The sequence below is a fragment of the Onychostoma macrolepis genome, chromosome 23 (assembly GCF_012432095.1).
Source record: "Onychostoma macrolepis isolate SWU-2019 chromosome 23, ASM1243209v1, whole genome shotgun sequence".
NCBI classification, from domain to species: domain Eukaryota; kingdom Metazoa; phylum Chordata; class Actinopteri; order Cypriniformes; family Cyprinidae; genus Onychostoma; species Onychostoma macrolepis.
The window spans coordinates 25,249,064-25,268,787 of record NC_081177.1 but is presented as its reverse complement, the minus strand read 5'-3'; the positions used below and the strand labels follow the sequence as shown (position 1 = coordinate 25,268,787).

The 19,724-nt window shown below is 35.8% G+C and overlaps 1 protein-coding gene and 1 pseudogene across 1 annotated transcript; one reads left to right on the top strand and one right to left on the bottom strand.

The window, feature by feature from the left end:
* Nucleotides 1–510: 510 nt before the first annotated feature.
* taf11 (TAF11 RNA polymerase II, TATA box binding protein (TBP)-associated factor) lies at nucleotides 511–3,517 on the top strand. Its single transcript, XM_058762451.1, has 6 exons — nucleotides 511–669; nucleotides 1,798–2,002; nucleotides 2,078–2,223; nucleotides 2,304–2,391; nucleotides 2,824–2,920; nucleotides 3,005–3,517. Exons 2-6 carry the CDS (start codon nucleotides 1,838–1,840, stop codon nucleotides 3,133–3,135), a joined length of 627 nt encoding a protein of 208 aa, XP_058618434.1. The 5' UTR covers nucleotides 511–669; nucleotides 1,798–1,837; the 3' UTR covers nucleotides 3,136–3,517.
* Nucleotides 3,518–5,919: 2,402 nt separating this feature from the next.
* Nucleotides 5,920–17,838, bottom strand: LOC131531559 (NACHT, LRR and PYD domains-containing protein 12-like; annotated as a pseudogene).
* Nucleotides 17,839–19,724: the final 1,886 nt, after the last annotated feature.

Genomic DNA, 19,724 nt, shown 5'->3' with positions numbered 1-19,724 from the left:
ATGATCTAATATAATAGCAGTGGTTTAAAGAGGCATTTCTATTATTAAATGGATCTAAATAATTCTATTTGAAGTCTTCAGTGTGTATTTTCTACTCAATGAATATTACAATTTCCGAAATGCAATTTTCTAATATTTTTAAAATGTCTATTTTTTTAGGTGCAAATTTTTTTTTTATTCAAATACCTGCTGGAGTAAAACAGCATGTCACGTGGTATTTAATACTTATCTCAGCGCCTGTCAGGATGGACAAATCACAGACTAGGTTTATGCCTTTAAAAAATAAATTAATAAATTAAAAATTAAAAGCAGGTGCGAATCCGTGGAACTAATATATTTAAACAATTATAGTTATTTTAAACGGCCATCGTACAAATATCTGCAATTAGACAAATATTTTCCAGGATCTGAATGCGTTTGAATGGATGATTCGTCTGTCTGAGCCCCTGTGTGTTATTATGTAGTAAAGAGCGCCACCTAATGGTTGAGTGATATATAGCAGTGACTGATATTAATTTGTGCTTGTGGACTCTTATTTTGAAATTGACCGGATATTGTCGTTTGTACTGAGTCTGAATCAGTCTCCAGACGCGTAACGTTAGTTTGTGGAAAACACTTCTTTGATTCCGTGTTTTTATTAACTGTTCTCGACGCGGTCGTCGGTCTGAGGTATGTTATTAGTCAAAGTCAGTGTTTATGTGTGTTTGCAGTCTTTGTTTACACAATAAGCGGCTTTTTATCTAACAAGTTGTTTCCAATTCAGACCCAATCAAATGTAAATCTATGCTCAAACCTACCATGATTACCACGTTTTCTTGTACAATGTAAATATCACATTACGCGAGTAAATATAATAACAAATATTATATAACTATGGCAAACATACAGTAACATGAAACATTAAAATAACACGGTATCTCAATAGTATATTTTATGAAACTTCGCTTTCAAGAATGAGAGCTTCACACATCATTGAATTAATTTTTACGTTAAGTAACGTTACAGTATATCAAACATATCAAAATATGGATATAAAAATAATGCAAGCATAAAAAAAAAAAAAAAAAAAAAGCCCTGGCCATTATAAGGAATAATATTTAGAGATGTGTCAGAGTTTAATGAATTTAAGTGGGTATATTAACATCAATAATATGGATTCAGTACCGTATATAAAAATAATACAGGCCTAATTCGAAAAAAACAAGCCTTGTACATTACAGGGAATAATATTTAGAGATTTTTACAATTGGTTTGATACCTTTAGAGCAAATAGTATAAGTCCAAATAATGGACTTATAATATTGCATACATTTAAAGTTGTAACAGTATTATAAAATGCTAATTCCAAAAACGGAGCCTTGTGCAATAACAGGGATGTTTTCTTCACATTTTAGTTTTGGTTTTTATAGCATAATGTCATGTAGTTAAATTGTTTAATTAATTTATATAGCCTTGTGCAACAGAAAGGGCATATATTTATGTCTATCTGAGTTAGTTTGGGCTCAAAACATAACAGGCGCAAAGAGAATTGGTATGAAACCGAATGTCTAATGAATATCAAGCATCAAACTAACTTTATTGCAGTCTTCACATCTAAGTTTATAATTGGAAACACTTCAGTCACCCATGGAAAAATACAGCAGATTTTGTCTTGTCGGCACAAGAATTATAGTACAGTGCAATTGAACTTTATAGTGAAGAACAGAATGAAGTAGTGGGGGATAGTATGCATTACAGGGCGAGTTTTTGTTTGTGTCAGCTGAGCATAAACTAAGCGAGTTTGTTTCTTGCTCTTAGTTTAATTGACCTCATCTGACATTAATCTGTCAGCCAAAGCATGGCAGACCCGGCCCGTGTGAAACCCAACGCGGGGTTCAGCGGGGCGAGCATGCCTGCAGAGAGACCCAAACAGGGCGAGGGGTCCAGGGACGCTCCGGGGAGCAGCGGTAAAGCCTCTGAACCCGCTGCTGTCCAGACAGCGACCAAAGAGGAGGGCAAAGCGGTGAGTCTGTTTGTTAATCGTAAAGACTAGAAATGATTTGATGGAGATGTATTTATTGATCTGATTGTGCTTCAGAGGTCTGCTGAAGATGCTGCTGGTGAAGAAGAGGAGGAGGGATCTTCATCTCTTCATCCTCCCGCTAAAAAACTGAAAGTGGAGCATGACAAGAAGAAGGAGAAACGCAATATAAAAGTCGATGAAGATGAAATACAAAAGATGCAGTAAGCTTTTATATGATACTTGTTCTGTCGTATGCGTTATTCTGTATTAAGATGCAAAATTTGTCATTTTTATTCCACAGAGTTTTAGTATCCTCGTTCTCTGAAGAGCAGCTGAATCGCTATGAGATGTACAGACGCGCTGCTTTTCCAAAGGCAGCTATTAAAAGAGTAAGTGTGGAGCAGTTACCAAAGAAATGTGTACAAGATTCCATTTGGAACTAATCGTAATCTGGGACCAACTTTAAAGTATCATAATTGGAACCCATAAGAGTGAAAAAGATTGTATTTAATTGTTAATTAATACTTTAAGACTTGTTGGACTTGCCAATACAAGCAAGGCTCTGATAACTTGTCTTGCTAATGGGCAATTCTAGAAAAAAAAAACATTATATTATACTGATGTAGAGTTAAATGTTAAGCAGGAATACAACTTGTATTATACGATAATAAGCAATTCTCATTAGGATCCTTCCAAATTGTCATAGAAATTCTAACGGGAACCCTGTAAACATTTAAGATATAATAATTCGTTACATTTTATATAGAAAAAAATATGGTGAAGGTTGAAAGTTTTTGAAATGTATTGTTTCTGTATTGCAGCTGATTCAATCCATCACAGGATCTTCTGTCTCTCAAAATGTGGTCATCGCCATGTCAGGAATTGCGAAGGTGTTTGCTGGGGAGATTGTTGAGGAAGGTTGGTAATACACTAAAATACGATTCACCATGAACCTTGTGGCTCATTAAGGGTTTCCATAAATGTGTTTTTTTTTCTCTTCAGCTCTCGATGTGTGTGAGAAGTGGGGAGATACGCCACCTCTGCAGCCCAAACACATGAGAGAAGCCGTCAGGAGATTGAAGAGCCGAGAGCAAGTTCCCAACACCAAACACAAAACAATCCTCTTCCACTGAGCTCTGACTCTCTTCCTACTTGAAAAGACTCTCTATTAGTATTTTTATGGGGGAAATGGACCCAACCATGCATCTTTTTCAGATATCTGATGTGTTTGGAATGCAGTGTTGTTATCTTCTTTGTTTGGTATAAAGTAGAGGATGATAAGACTTTTAGGATCATAAATATTGTACAATTCCTAGCTGTCACTCAAAAGTAAGTATGCCATTTGAAATGTCTGTTGACTCATTTTTTTTTTACTCATTTTGTAATATTTGTTTTATTTTGAGAACTACATATATGTGCAGTCATGTTTTGTGTATGGAAATAATATAAAAATGTAATCTTTGGAGTTGAGGGAGAACAAAATAGAAAAAAATAAATATTTTGATGAAACCCACAGTTTTCTTTACCATGTACCTTTAGACAGTCATAACAAAGCATGATTTACAGATTATATTCATGTTACTGGGAATCCCAAACATACTATTAATATAATAATACACTGATCTGCAGCTGCCCCCTCAACAGTCTATTGCTGATCTCATGACTGACTGTCTGTCTACAACCTCCAGGTATTGTTGCTTTATCTTACTGTGAGACACCATTCAATAGAGTTGTACACGTGTTCTACTTTTATTAGTTTAAGTTACCATGAAATCAGAATTATAATTCTTATTTTTATGGAATATGGCAGTATTTATTATGAATGACATATCTGTACATTATTATTATTGAATTTAGGTGCCCTTGTAGTCTTTAACCCTTGCACACTCCTCATTTGGGTGTCTCACTCATGGTCTTCACGGTCAAAAGTGACCGGACACCTGAAATGTAACTTTTTTTTTTTTCTTCAGTAAAATCAATCTAATATATTTTTGTTCAATAATATTTTTTCTTTTGTATTTTGAGAGAATGGTACTATTCTAATTATGGTACTAATTAATATTTATGCAATAATTATGATCAATTTGTCCCATTGAAAATAGTACAAATTTTTTTTTCAATTTATGCAGTAATTCAGATGAATATAGACACTAGGCCTTTAAAATCCATTTTTTCGAATGCAGAAAATATGTAATTTCATGGTGTAACCACTAGTTGCTTGTATAGGACTCTATAGAGAGGCTTGTGAATTGTGAATTTTGAGGATTTGTAGGTTGTACACACATTTTCTGTATTTTAATTTTTTTTCCCCCATTTCCCATTCATTTCCTATGGTCGTTCATTTTTCACATACCAAGTTCCATAAAAGTCACAGAGTTCCGTACCATTCTGATGAAGCTACGATTTTTAAAAATTTAAAATGTAAAATTCTCCGGTCAGAAATGCTGACCGAAGAGCGCACAAGGGTAATAACTGAAGTTAAGAAGGCACAAAATAACTACCTAGGGCCAGGCTGATCTGAAAAGGAAAAAAAAAAAAAAAGAATCATAAATTATGTTTCATGCTGACTTTATACCTTTTGTTTGATGAAACACATCACAGCCAGTGAAGTTGTGGCATGGTGTATGTGCCATATAAAGAATAATAATAAAAATGTAATCAAAATATCCACAGTATACTGGGCTCATACAAATTTGCTATGTTCTTTAGAATGACAAAAGCTTTAACTAAAATATGTCTGATTTTACCATAATTATTGTGCAGTGCAAAATATCAGTGCTGGTTTACAGTAATCTGGATTATATAGTCAGATTACAAAAAGTACTTATAATTAGGATATATTACGTTTTAAAATGCTTAAAATTAGACAAAAGTTAATTGAACGGCAGTAAATGCTTCAATTTATTTTTCCTAATTAATCTGCTTAATTTTTTTTTTCTAGAGCTTCTTCAAAGTTCACTAAGTTTTCCAGTCGCATAAAGCTATGCATCAGACATTTTACAAGTGCTCATTTTATTGAGCAGCAGACAAGGGGTTAAGTCTGCAAATCCGTGTTAGCCTGCAGTTTGCTATCAGTAAAACCCCTCATTGCTAGAAAACAAGCTAAATAAATGTTGATTGCATACTCATTTAGACCAGGGCTTCCCAATCCTGTCTTGGAAGGAAGACATACATAATATGCAATGCTGGGGGCCTCCAGGACAGATTTTTTTTCAGATTTGAAAAAATCCTGACCTAGGTGTTCATACAATATAAAGTTAACTTTCATCTACACACGTGGTCAGAATTGTTGGTACCCAAGGTAAATATGATCAAAGAAGGCTGTGAAAATAAACCTGCGTTATTAATCCTTTCAATCTTTTATTTAAAACAAATCACAAAATTCTAACCTTTCATTGAACTGAAACAATTGAAAATGGGGGGAAATCTCATTATGAAATAAATGTTTTTCTCAAATACACGTTGGGCACAATTATTGGTACCCCTAGAAATTCTTATGAGTAAAATATCTGTGAGGTATATTCCCATTCATTTTTACAATTTTGAGCACTCCATGGTGATTATGAACATGAAATTATCCAGCCATGGCTTCCTTTTTCACAGGAATATAAATAGGAGGGAAAACAAAGGCCAAACTCCCTTAATCATCCATCACAATGAGAAAAACCAAAGAATATATTTCTGATGTGCAGCAAAAGATAATTGAGCTTCACAAATTAGTGAAGTGGCTTTAAGAAAAGAGCTAGAGCAGTGAAAATTCCCATTTCCACCATCAGAGCAATAATTAAGAATTTTCAATCAACATAAAATGTTACGAAACTGCCTGGAAGAGGACGTGTGTCTATATCGTCCTAATGCACAGTGAGAAGGAGAGTTTGAGTCAAGTCAAGTCACCTTTATTTATATAGTGCTTTTAACAATACAGATTGTGGTTCTAAAATAGATTTATTACATCCACTCTGGTAAAAACCTGTTAACAGTAAGTTCTCTTACTATGGTGATAAAATATAACAGATATAATGAAACATTTATGTAATTTTACAGTATTTTTTATATTAAACTTTACAGTAGTTTTGGGAGTAAAAAAGAATAACATTTGATAATTTACAGTATAATTTACAATATGCAGTTTTTCCCTTTATCTGTTATGTACATTAGGGCTTTATGTTAAAACTCTTGTTGTTTAATTAATTAAATTATTTTAGTGTTGTGTGTCACCATGATAGTGTTTTGTATTTGTGTGCACTTTATATATTAGCATTTACCTCAAACTGAAAAAAACGAAATTTCTCTTTACAGGCTGTGTTGTAAAGTAAAGTAATTTGATATAATAACACTCTTTACAGTTTTTTTTTTCACTGTTTGTTATCGAGTCAATTTAAAATTGCACATTTGTGTATTTTAACTATACACATTAACTAAGGTTCAACTAATAAAATAAGTTAGATCAGTAATGTACATATCAGTTAACTTAAAACATTTTCGTCACTACTGTTACCGCAGCAGCACTCTTTCTCTTTTTTCTCGTCTACCTCTATTTTGATCACTACCACAGCAGTGATCTCTCACTCAGCTCCCACAGTAGATCTTTTTCTTTTCTACCTCTATTTTCAAACCTCTTTATCTGTCCCTTACTTCAAGTACAGCAAGCCAAATTTGTTTACCAACATTATTTACCAAGGCTGGATTCTAAACAGAGGTTTAGGAGAAGCCTAATCAATCCTGTCAGTCCTCATCACGAATGTATGCAAGCAGTATTCATTAGGAGTAGTGTTTGATGAGCAGCAAAACTATTCAGCATCCATCATGCAAGTTCACACTTTACAATTGATGATTACTTTCTAAATATGACTTCACCTAAATATGAATTGGTCCAGGCCCTTGTCATTTCACGTCAGGACTACTAATATGTTTTGTTGGCTGACGTTCCAGCTGGCATGATTAAGCCTCTGCAGATGATCCAGAGCATGGCAGCGTGTTTAGTTGTTATGATGGTGGCCTTCAGGACTGACACTGGAAATGCACCTTAAGACAGTCCAACAAGTGTATGTTCCTTACACCCATTCAATGGGCAATAAATGAAGTTATTATTTGCTAATTTAAGTTATTAATTGCTAAATTAATAAACGTCAGGGAGCATTAACTCTTCCTGTTTATGACAGATAGCAGTAGTGTTTTGGTTTTGGTTTGTTATTTGTAGATTGCTTCAGGAGAGATTCAGTTCTATAAAACATTAAATAGAAAGATCAGAAATGTATATTAATTTCAGAGGCATCAATAGAATTCAAAATATTAACAAATATAGATATCATGATCATATAGTGAACTTTTAAATAATTTGACTGTTTTAAATGACAGTTATTATAATGTGAATTTAAGCAAAGTAAAAATTCAGAGTAAATGAGTAACTCACTGTAGTTTTTCGAGTTTACAGTGTGGATCCATCCGTAGATCAGAGAGCAGCTTCATTCCAGAATCACCTATTTTATTATAATTCAAATTCAGTTCTCTCAGGTGTGAGAGGTTTGATCTCAGAGCTGAAACCAGAGCAGCACAACCTTCGTCTCCAATATTGCAGAATTCCAGCCTGCAGAATATGGATAGATAATTTAATTACAATCCTTAAGTCACATTAATTTATGAGAGATTCTGATTCAGATTTCCAACATGTTTTTATTTATAATTAACACAAAGCTTCAAACTGTCTAGTATGAAAATTGCCTCAAAAGTGATAACATTAATGGAAATAATTGCACTTTTTTTTTGTGCAGTCACTGTAAATGGAAATCTATGAATCTATTGATAGATGTTCATGATGGATTTGGCATCCCTGGACTATGCCTACCAATGCAAATATAATAATTTTTCTATGTTGGAAATGATCACAATTCATACAGTTTTATTCTGTTTGAACTAAAATATGAATCATCTGCTGAAACAGATTATAAAAACTTTATTGTTGAATTGTTAAAGTTTATATAAACCAGACATACTGTAAACAATGTTTTTAGTTATGCAGTTCAAAATTAATTGCAAAAACTTTGGAAGAACAAGAATAAATGTGAAAATTGCTGTTGTAATAGCAATGTGGTTCTGCTTTGCAAGAATAACATATTACTCACTGTAGCTTCTCCAGCTTACAGTGTGGATCCTTCAGAAGATCAGAAAGCAGATTCACTGCTGAATTCCCTGGATTGTTTCTGCTCAGATTTAGTTCTCTTAAGTATGAAAGATTTGATCTCAGAGCTGCAATTAGAGCATCACATCCCTTCTCACTAATACTGCAGCAACACAGCCTACAGAGAGGAAAAACACATCTCACAGTTTCAGGTGAACACATGAATTCAACAAAAGGTGTACTACAAATATTAAACAAATTTAAATGGATAATTAACCCAATAATGAAAATTCTGTGAACACATTGTGAACATCAACTAGCTTAACATAAGGAACAGACTGAAATGATACTGAAAAACACTGATGTGTGTCAATCAGCTCTCCATATCAGCTTGAAAAAATAAATGAATAAAAGCCTCAGATTAAATTGATAGCAACAGCTTTTTGAAAAACAAAAACAACCACTGCAATTTCAGGAGTAACTCGTGAAATGATCATTAACGGGATTTCAATGCTGTCCATGTGGCCTTTGTGGTGTAAACACTCCAGTGTCCAGTGTCCAATGTTCTGCCTGAGATTCTCTGGGTTCATCACTAGATGGCGCAATTTGAGCCCCCTTCTTGTTAGAGACTAGTAGCACGCCTGTTTTGAATCACTCCTAATGGCCAACCTTATTTAAATGCCTCACTGCCTATTGTTCTTGTTCAGTCCTGATGTCTGCTTGAGTATGATGCTGCCGAGGATTTGTGGTTAGAGATTTTCCTGTCTTCTGTTGCATTTTTTTTTTTTTTTTTTGGATTTCTCTCTTGCCTGAAATTTAAGGACAGCTTTTCTGTTTGGATAACCTTTTTTGTATTTTCAACCAAGGAGTGCTTTTTTGAGTTCCTCTGTGGCAAATTCCTGTGAAATGCCTCTAAGGCCGTGTTCACACTTGGCGTCTTTTTTGACTAGAAAAAGTTGACGAGAGCGCTTTTTTAATGAAAAAAAAAGCTGGCAGCGTCTGTTACAAATAGCAGCCGAGAGTGTCTTTTGTTTCCATAGCAACAGCTGTAACAGTAGCTAGCGCTGTGTGCTGCAGAAACGTCGGCTTTTGAAGTTAATGGGGAGGGTGTCGGTTCACAACAACGTTTGTGGGAGCGCGACATTATACGGGGAAGGAAACTGTATGGTGCTTCCAACAATTTATTCCGGTTGGATGATGCACGGTTTCATACTGTTCCTTGTGCTCCGAAACTAATACGATCTGTCTACCGGCTATCTTCTCCTTTTTTCTTGTTGTTTTTGTTGTTATGGAAACGACTCGCCACTCGCATGTCATTGGTCAGCTGTCAAAAAGGCGCTTGACGTGGGGCGTTTTTTTCAGAAAAGTTCAAATTTTTTCAACTTGAAAAGACGCTCTGAGCTGCAGAAAAAGACGCCGGCGGTGGCGTTTTAAAAAGCGCTCAGGACTTTTTTGAAAACACGGTTTACTCCATAGGATTATAATGTAAAACAGACGCTGGCAGCTTAAAAAAAGACGCCAAGTGTGAACACAGCCTAAGACTGTATTCTGGTTCTTTGAATTTTTTTTTTCATAAGAACTTTAAGAATCAGACCCTGAGCCTCTTGGTTATTTCCTCTGCAATTGAGTTTGAACTGCTCCAGTGGAGCAGCAGTAAGTACCAAGGATATACACACCGCAGACCCGAGTTCGATCCCCATCTGGATCATAACACCAGTAAAATTCCTGTCATATGTCTTTATTACACTTAAGAGGCTGTTTGTCTGGGTTTGTATTAAAATAAAAACTCACTGTAGTTTTTCCAGTTTACAGTGTGGATCATTCAGTAGATTGGAGAGCAATTTCACTCCTGAATCTCCTAGTTTATTCTCATTCAGGTTCAGTTCTCTCAGGTGTGAGGGGTTTGATCTCAGAGCTGAAGCCAAAGTAGCACTACCTTCCTCTTCAAAGCTGCAAAATTCCAGTCTGTAGAATGAAAGAAGTTAAATGTTTTTTTGGAAAACAGTGTATGCTAAATGCATAAATGTCTGCAGAACTTCTAGTATTACCAGAACATCACAGAGAGGATCCCTTAAAAGCAAACTTTTTCCACAATATATAGTGTCAGTGGTGTGCTCATATTTAGTGAAACTATTTTTTCTGTGACCAATTACATCCCCCATAGCCAAAAGATGTGGTAAAATAGTTTAACTCACTGTAGATTCTCTAGTTTACAGTGTTGATCCTTCAGTAGATTAGAAAGTAGATTCACCCGAGTCCCCAAGAGTATTATTGTTCAGATTCAGTTCTCTCAGGTGTGAGGGGTTTGATCTCAGAGCTGAAACCAGAGCAGCACAACCTTCTTCTCCAATATTGCAGTGAGACAACCTACAGAGAATATACAGTTAGAATCACTGTAATATAAACATTCTCTTTATCCACTGCAGCTGATGCTGGCCATAAATTGCCCATTTAGACAGAATGAGACTGTCTGAACAACATTTAAAATGACAAAACTACACTTCAGCTTAGGGCTGCAACTAATGATTATTTTGAAAACAGATTATTCTGTTGATTATTTATTTGATTAAAAAAAGAAAGAAAGAAAGAAATACATACACACATATATATATATATATATATATATTTCTTTCTTTATTTATATATATATATACACATCCTGAACAATGTTGTGCTCTGAAGGATCTAAAGATTCTTAGCTACCCATTTGTGCGGCTTCTATTTCTATGCTCATTATATGCACAAAGCATCAATCACAAACACAATAAACAGCACATACATCTGTCACAGAAATGACATTGGCAGGCCACATTAGACAATATGCTCATCAGCTTATTTGAAACATTTAATGTAAAACATTCCCAATTTTAGGACAACTTTAGTTGTGCACTTTCCCCGCAGCATATCGGTGTCATTTGCTATCGCTCAGATGTGTGTGTTTTTCCATAGGAAGAACTGGCAGATGTTTTCATTCATTGTAATTTATTTTGATTATTGATTATAACTAATATAAAATCAGTAATAATCAGTAATTAAAATATATTAACAAGATTATTTAGAACTTATTTAAAAAATTGTACAGCAATATCAATGCAATGTTGTACAGACAACAGAAATTACTACAAAGTCAGAATTTCAATCCATGGTAATGGGTATCAATTAATCAATTATTCAAATAAACATTTAACCAACAGTTGTGCTTTGTGTGTATTTGCTACATACACTGAAATATGTGAAACAACTGTGTCATTTATTTAAAGTGCATTTTGATATTGGTTTAAAATCATGGTTTAAACCTGTTTTGTTCAGCTTGTCTATCAAGAATTCTCTGTTTTAAAGTCTTAAAGTTGGTCCAAATTGTCTTTTTGTCCCTTTCTTTTTTCTTTTTTTCAAACTAATAAATTTGGCTCTAACAAAGTAGGGTATTGCTTTAAAGTTGGTGCAAAGTATAATTCCTGATGAGCATTGCTATGTACGGAGCAGGCTGTTCAGATGAGTGGTCAGTTATACAGCACTGCCATGGTCATTATTTATAAATATTTGACTGCTAAGTGCTGCAACTGACCAATAAGAATCAAGTATTCCAAAGACTTGTTTAGCAATACGATAACAAGAACTAATAAACACTATAATATAGTTATATACTAAAAGAACACACTCTAGTTGCTCCAGTTTACAGTGTGGATCCCGCAGTAGATCAGAGAACAGCTTAATTCCTGAGTCTTCTAGTGAATTCCAGCTTAAATTCAGTTCTCTCAGGTGTGAGGGGTTTGATCTTAGAGCTGTAGCCAGAGCAGCACAACCTTCCTCTGTGATATTACATTTATACAACCTGCAAAGAATAAACAGTAACATCAATTCAGTTAAATGTCTGATCTATTTTCAAACGTAGCCGAAAGAGAACAGACAACCCTCAAAGAGATTAGCTTAAACTCCGGACTGTTAAAGAAATAGTTTAAAAATTGAACAACTTTCTTTTTTATTTTTTTACTCACACTCCTGTTGTTCAAAACCACATTGGTTTTGATCATTTCATCCTTAGAACACAAAAGTATTTTAAGCAGATCTTTAATTTTCAAACTTGACAGGTCATGGTGAGCATGTTTGTCAATGTTATTACCCAAATAACATGCATATTTGAAATCTGAACATGTTTCAGGAAAAAAAACTTTCAGATAAATTCTTATAGACTACTTTTCATCCATTTAGAACTTGACAGACATGGTCACTACAAAAAGCATAGAGAACAACATGAGGATAAAATATGAAGTAATAAATAATGACTTTTGAGATTTGTTTTTCTTTTTGGTGAACTATATTTTGATTCCTATGTTAAACAACTAAAGAAAACACTACACATCTTTTAACATCTTTTAACTAACCTTCATATCTATGTCTACTTCATTTATTTTTCAAACTATTAAATATATTATTTGTCTATCCTCAAATGTTTTTAGAATACATTCAACCTTGCATATACAAATTACTTTATTGTCTTACTTGTCTCTCCAGTTTACAATGTGGATGCTTCAGTCCATCAGAGAGCAGCTTCACTCTTGAACCCTGCATGTTGTTGTAATTCAGGTCCAGCTCTCTCAGACATGATGAGCTTGATTTGAGAGCTGAGGCCAGTGCTGAACAGTTCTTCTCGGTCAGATTAGAGTCGCTTAAACTAAAAGAGAAATTATTACATGTATTATAAATACCATTAACTACGTTTTAGTGTCTGTGAAAACGTAAGAATGAATGTTTTGTAAAACCACATTTTACGTGAAATACATAAATTCTCATGAGATCACGTCAATCAGTGCTCCGCTGGAGAAAAGGTAACAGAGGAAAATACTAATATTTAAATTTCTTAATTAAATTTACATAAACTCTAGCAAAAAAAAAAAAAAAAAGCTATATGCTTATGTCCTACACATTCTGACGACCACTGAATGTATTAAAGGGATAGTTCATCCAAAAATGAAAATTCTGTCTTTAATTATTCACCCCCATGTTGTTCCAAACCCGTAAGACCTTCCTTCATCTTCAGAACACAAATTAAGATATTTTTGATAAAATCATGGACAGCCCTCCATAGGCACTTGGAGGAGAAGAATTGTTGCATAAAGTCATTATTTTTGTTTTTTTTGTGCACAAAAAGTATTCTTGTATATTGTAAAAATTATGGTTGAACCACTGATGTCACATGGACTATTTTTATGATGTCCTTACCATGTTTCTGGGTCTGGGAACAATTCCATTACATTGTTGTCTATGCAGGGTCAGAAAGCTTTCGGATTTCATCAAAAATATCTTAAGTTTTTCTGAAGATGAACGAAGGTCCTACGGGCTTGGAACGCCATGAGGGTGAGTAATTAATGACAGAATTTTAATTTTTTGGATGAACTATCACTTTAATAATTGTTTAACTTTTTTATCACTACAAAATGTTTCTTCCAATCTAATATTTGCTGTTTTAGGGAATAAAACATTAATAAACATTAAAAATTAAGCACAATATTTTAAATAGTACAATACTCACTCAGCATTTCTGGATGCCTTGACAACTGGCATCAGCCTCAGAAGACCTTCTTCTGATTTATAATATTTACTCAGTTTAAACTCATCCTTTTCTGAGTTTAGCAACACAAACACCAGAGCCGACCATTGAGCAGGACAGAGTTTGGCTCCAGAGAGACAATGGACACCTGTTCTGCCAAAGTATTTTTTAACATTGTTTATTAGTGAATGATCATTCAGTTCATTCAGACAGTGGAATAGATTGATGGATTTCTCTGGAGGGGGATCCTCCTTGAGCTTCATCTGAATGTAATCAACTATTTCCTGTTTGCTGTCAGTTCTGCTTCCTGTCTGTGTCAGGAGATCTCGTAAGGGAGTTTGATTGGACTCCAGTGAGAGACCCAGAAGGAAGCGGATGTATAGGTCCCAGTGTCCATTCTCACTCTGTAAGGCCTTATCCAATTCACTCTTCAGAAAATCTGTGATGCTAAATTTAGTTTCTTTATCTTGAAAAATACAAAGAAGGTTGAATAAAACTCTTAAAAGCTCAGATGAACAAAGCTATACACCTTCCCTAGGTGCAGTCCAAACTCCTCTCCGAAGACCTGGGTGCACAGTCCTGAATACACGGATGCTTCTCTGATATCAATGCCACACTGCTTTAAATCCTCATCATAAAAGACCAGGTTCCCCTTTTCCAGCTGTTCAAAAGCCAGTTTCCCTAGTGACAAGATGCTCTCCTTGGCCTGCTGAATATCTACCTCATATTTCCCATCATATTTTTGGGTCTTCAGTTTGACCTGACAGATCAGGAAGTATGTGAACATCTGAGTGAGAGTCGTGGGAATCGCTCCACTCTCTACTTCACTCAACATTTTCTCTAAAACAGTGGCTGAAATCCAGCAGAAGATTGGGAAGTGACACATGATGTAGAGACTTTTTGAAGATTTTACGTGTGAGATGATTCTACTGGCCAGACTCTGATCACTTATTCTCTTCATGAAATACTCATCTTTCTGAGGATCGTTGAACCCTCGTACCTCTGTGACCCGGTCAACACACTCAGGAGGGATCTGACTGGCTGCTGCTGGTCGAGAGGTGATCCAGAGGAGAGCAGATGGAAGCAGATTCCCCTTGATGAGGTTCGTCAGGAGAACATCCACTGAGGCTGATTCTGTCATATCACACAAAAAATCATTGTTCTTGAAATCTAGAGGAAGTCGACACTCATCCAGACCATCAAAGATAAAAAGGACTTTGAGGTCATCAAAGTCTTTTTTCCTGAGATCTTTTGTACATTTGAAAAACTGACAAAGAAGCTCCATCAGATTGATATTATTCTCCTTCATCAAATTGAGTGCTCTGAAAGGAAGTGGAAATATGAAGTGAACATCCTGATTTGCCTTTCCTTCAGCCCAATCCAGAATGAACTTCTGCACTGAGACGGTTTTTCCAATTCCTGCGACTCCTTTAGTCAGCACAGTTCTGGTGGGCTTGTTTTGTCCAGGTGAGGATTTAAATATGTCATTGCATTCTATTGGTGTTTCCAGTGTCTTTGGTCTCCTGGATGCCATCTCAATCTGTCTCACCTCATGTTCATTATTGACCTCTCCACTGTTTCCCTCTGTGATGTACAGCACTGTGTATATCTCATGCAGAAGTTTCGAGTTTCCTTTATTTGACATTCCTTCATTGATTCTCTGAAACTGTCCTTTTAATCTGGATTTGTGCTTTTTCATACAAAAAGGGGCATGTTCTGGAAGATGGGGAGTAACATTTTTGCCAGTTATGCCATTTACAAATAAGTTACATTTGATCAGCATGGCATCAAAATTGTTTAATATGTAAATGTTAAGTGAGGTAAAAAAACAAACAAACAAAAAAAAAAAAAACTAATAGTCTTTTCATGCTTATGAATTATATAACCATATTTACCACTGCAATATACTGCTTCTTACCACTGTGAGGAAAAAAACAGGATATTTTTCCTTCACAACTAATAAAACATACGCTATGGATCTTCCACTTTCATAATAGGGCTTTTCACACTTGAAATAATTAATATGTGACCCTGGAACACAAAGCCAGTCATAAGCAGTGTTGGGCACGTTACTTTAAAAAAGTAATTAGTTATAGTTACTAGTTACTTCTCACAAATAGTAACTGAGTTAGTAACTGAGTTACATCATTATAAAAGTAACTAATTACCAGGGAAAGTAACTATTGCGTTACTTTTTAAAAAATGTTCAAATGTCAAATAACTTTTAACAGACCTATTGGTTAATGTTGATAAAGCGCTAATCGTTGGAGACTTTAACATTCACATTGATAATACAAATGATGTGTTAGGACTTGCGTTTACTGACCTAATAAACTCTTTTGGAGTCAAGCAAAATGTCATCGGCCCACTCATCGTTTTCATCATACGCTAGATTTAATTATATTGCATGGAACTGATCTTACTGATATAGATATTGTACCTCAAAGTGATGATGTTACTGACCACTACCTTGTATCGTGCATGCTGCGTATTACTGATATTAACTATATGGCTCCATGTTATTGCCTGGGTAGAACTATTGTTCCAACCACTAAAGATCACAACCTGCCTGATTTATCTCAGCTGCTCTGTGTACCCATAAATACACATGAACTAGACGAGATGACTAGCAACATGGGCACTATCTTCTCAAATACATTAGAAGCTGTTGGCCCCGTCAAATTGAAAAAGGTTAGAGAAAAACATACTGCACCATGTTACAACAGTAATACCCATTCTCTCAAGAAAGAAACTCGTAATCTTGAGCGCAAATGGAGAAATACTAACTTGGAAGTTTTTAGAATTGCATGGAAAAACAGTATGCCCAGCTATAGACAGGCTCTGAAAGCTGCCAGGGCAGAGCATATCCGCAAACTCATAGAAAATAACCAAAACAATCCAAGGTTTTTATTTAGCACAGTGGCTAGATTAACAAATAATCAGATGTCACCCGAACTAAATATTCCCTCACAGTTTAATAGTAATGACTGAATAAATTTCTTCACTGATAAAATTGATGGCATCAGAAATACAATAACAAATATTAGATCTACATCGTCTTGTAATACAGTTCCATTCGTCGCACCCAAAGAAAAACTGCAGTGCTTTACAACCATAGTACAAGAAGAGCTAAATACACGTATCACTGCATCTAAGCCAACAACACGTTTATTAGATCCTGTACCCACTAAATTAAAAGTCTGGAATAGCCTTCCTGATAACGTTTGCGGTTCAGACACACTCTCTGTTTAAATCTAGATTAAAACACATCTTTTTAGCCAAGCATTCACATAATGCAACTCATAACCTTGTACTTCAGCTATATCTGATCAAATGCACATTTTAATTCTTTTGCTTGGGTTGAACACATCATCTCTACTTGGTTTGAACAGCAGCTACACTAATTTCGTCTCTATTTGCTTCTCTGTTTCTACCACGGGACTTGAATCCCGAGGCAACTAGGAATTACACAAGCTTCAGTCGATCCAACCCTTATGAAGATCTGAGATGACTGAACACCTGAGAAGAGATGATGCCAACTCCCTAGAAGACCTCAGATGATGCTAACCCTGGAACAACATTTGAAACCATTGACTGGATGAACACAAATTGTCACCTGTTTACATACCGGCTTTAGCATTGTGCATCCTCATATATTGCCGACTGCTATCAAGTTTTTCCTGAATGGACTTTTCAGACTATAAAGGTATGAATTAAACACTCTTATTTACTCCTACTGACACCTTTTCCACTAACATGTGACATTTTCCACTCACACACTATTTTTCTGTGACTGTCCAAAGCATGTGATTATGAGGCATGCGATTGACTGTCAGTTGCTAAGCATCTACCTGTAACATTCTAACACAGCATTATTTCACACTGTACAAGAGCAGTGTTTCATAACCCCGGTAAAAAGCAGTGCTAACCCCACTTCTAAATTACAAGTGTGAAATGTGCCTCTATCTGTGGTAAAGCGCAGTGTGAACATCTTGGACATTTTGCCAGATAACCCCTTAATAACGACTTAATGACTTCAGAATGACTTAAAGGGAAAGCTAATGATGACAATTTTATTTTTCAGATGAATTCTTCCTGTGAAGGGATGTAATAGTCACATAACTTACTTATCTGTAGTTTGTTGGCAAATTCTGTCAAATTCACACACATATATTCTATTCAGCTAAAAGCTCAAAAAGTCTCAATATTTGTTTGTGCTGCTGTTTCACTCATCAAACATGAAACAATTTACTACATGAAGCACTAGTATTAGACATCTCACTGTAGCTAATCATTTAGAATGGTAATGTTCTCTTTTGAGTTTTATGAAGAAAAAATAAATAAATTGTTAACAGCAATTCCTTACGTATTATTAATTCCTTATATTATCCAAATCCAAATATTACAAACATACCACAGAATACCAATTATAGACATGTGACAACCCTTTATTTACCTGATTTCTTTCTTTCTTTTTCAGACAGTTTATAGATTCAGAGTTTAAGCCCAGGTTGTGATACTCACTGTATTTTTTGTTGTTCTCAAGTAATTCCCCAACTCTTCAAATGAAGTTCTTCCTGCTTTACCAGTTTTACTTTTGACTTTGAGGAGGTCCAAACAACATTTCAAGTTGCAGTAAGTATTTAATGTGATTAAATCTTGCTGTGAAAAGTGTAATGTATCTGCTGTGGCCCAAAAAATCTGTTAATTTGTGCTAGATTTACAGAAGCACTCTTTTAAATGGTCACTAATGTTTGATGCTTTTTTGTGTGTATAAATAAATACTTAACAACATAAATCACATTCAAAAGTAAATCTCAAATATAAAACTTAAATATAAATATTACATCTAAATGTAACTGTTAAATTTAAATTTCTTTGAGGTAAACAACAGAGAACATGGAAATGAATGACAAGGTCTCGGTTACGTACGTAACCCTTGTTCCCTGATGGAGGAAATTGAGTTTTGTTTTTGTTTTGTTATGTTGTGACGACATAGGGGGTTAACTTGAGAGTCCCAAGCCGCTCTGACTTTAAGAGAAAATGGCAATGAAATTTGGCTAGTGGATTTCGCATGTCTGAGCCACTCCCCATTCATACTGGTATAAATAGGCGACAGGTGCATCCTAACAATGTGTCCCTGGCCCTCGAGCGATGGTTGAAGGTTGAGGCACGGGACATAACGTCTCCATTCCCTCCATCAGGGAACAAGTCTTCCCTCCCTATCTGTCACTTCGAGTTATGTCATGACGACATAGAGGGTCCATGGAAAGCGCCACAACCTGAACCCCGTCACAACCCTGTGGCATTGCAAATATTGACAAGCAGCCGCATGTCAGACAAATGCTACGCAAAGGTTGTAACTTTCCCAATGCCCCAGCACAAATTTGCTGACCTTGGTGCCCGCAGGGACCAAAAAGGTGAGTATATCACTGCTGGAGATAGCAATATCTCTGTTCCTACCACATAAAATCTTTTCTTTAGAGAAGGGATTTCGACCTTCGTGAAAGGTGCTTTACACCTTTCCTGTTTGTTGTTTACAGCTTGGCAGTAACGATGGGGAAGCGAGCCTTCTGGAGAAGGGCACTACGGAGGCCCGTAGAGAGGTATCATGTGGAGACACTGATATGGACTGACTCAGTACTCCCTGGGGCAGTACTACATATGGAATGGACTCTGAGGCAGGTCCTACCTGAGAGTAGGGAGGAACGACCAGTAGAGACCAACAGAATGGTCTGTCAAAGGGAAGACATGGGTTCACCGAGAGGGGAACCTTACCGAGGAAGAATACACATGCAGGCTCGCCCAAAGGGACTCAAGTCATATGGACACCTAGCCCAGTACAGGGGCTGACCGGAGTCCCGGCCAAGCTAACACCAATACTGGGCCTGGTGTCAGACTGCTCCGCCCAGTTTTAACTGCCGGGGGTGTTGGAGGATACTCAATCAGGGTTCACCGTCCAGGGAACTATACTGGAAGAGGAAAAAGACATTGCATCATTGGGTGAGGGGGAATGGCGCAGCAAGCGTGACACTGCCAGCTCTTCCTGCCACTTA

Excerpts from the sequence above, each read along its gene's own strand:
- taf11 (XM_058762451.1), top strand. The coding sequence starts at position 1,838 with ATGGCAGACCCGGCCCGTGTGAAACCCAACGCGGGGTTCAGCGGGGCG. Across the intron at positions 2,224-2,303 it reads GATGAAATACAAAAGATGCA|AGTTTTAGTATCCTCGTTCT; the intron begins GTAAGCTTTTAT and ends TTTATTCCACAG. Across the intron at positions 2,392-2,823 it reads CAAAGGCAGCTATTAAAAGA|CTGATTCAATCCATCACAGG; the intron begins GTAAGTGTGGAG and ends TCTGTATTGCAG.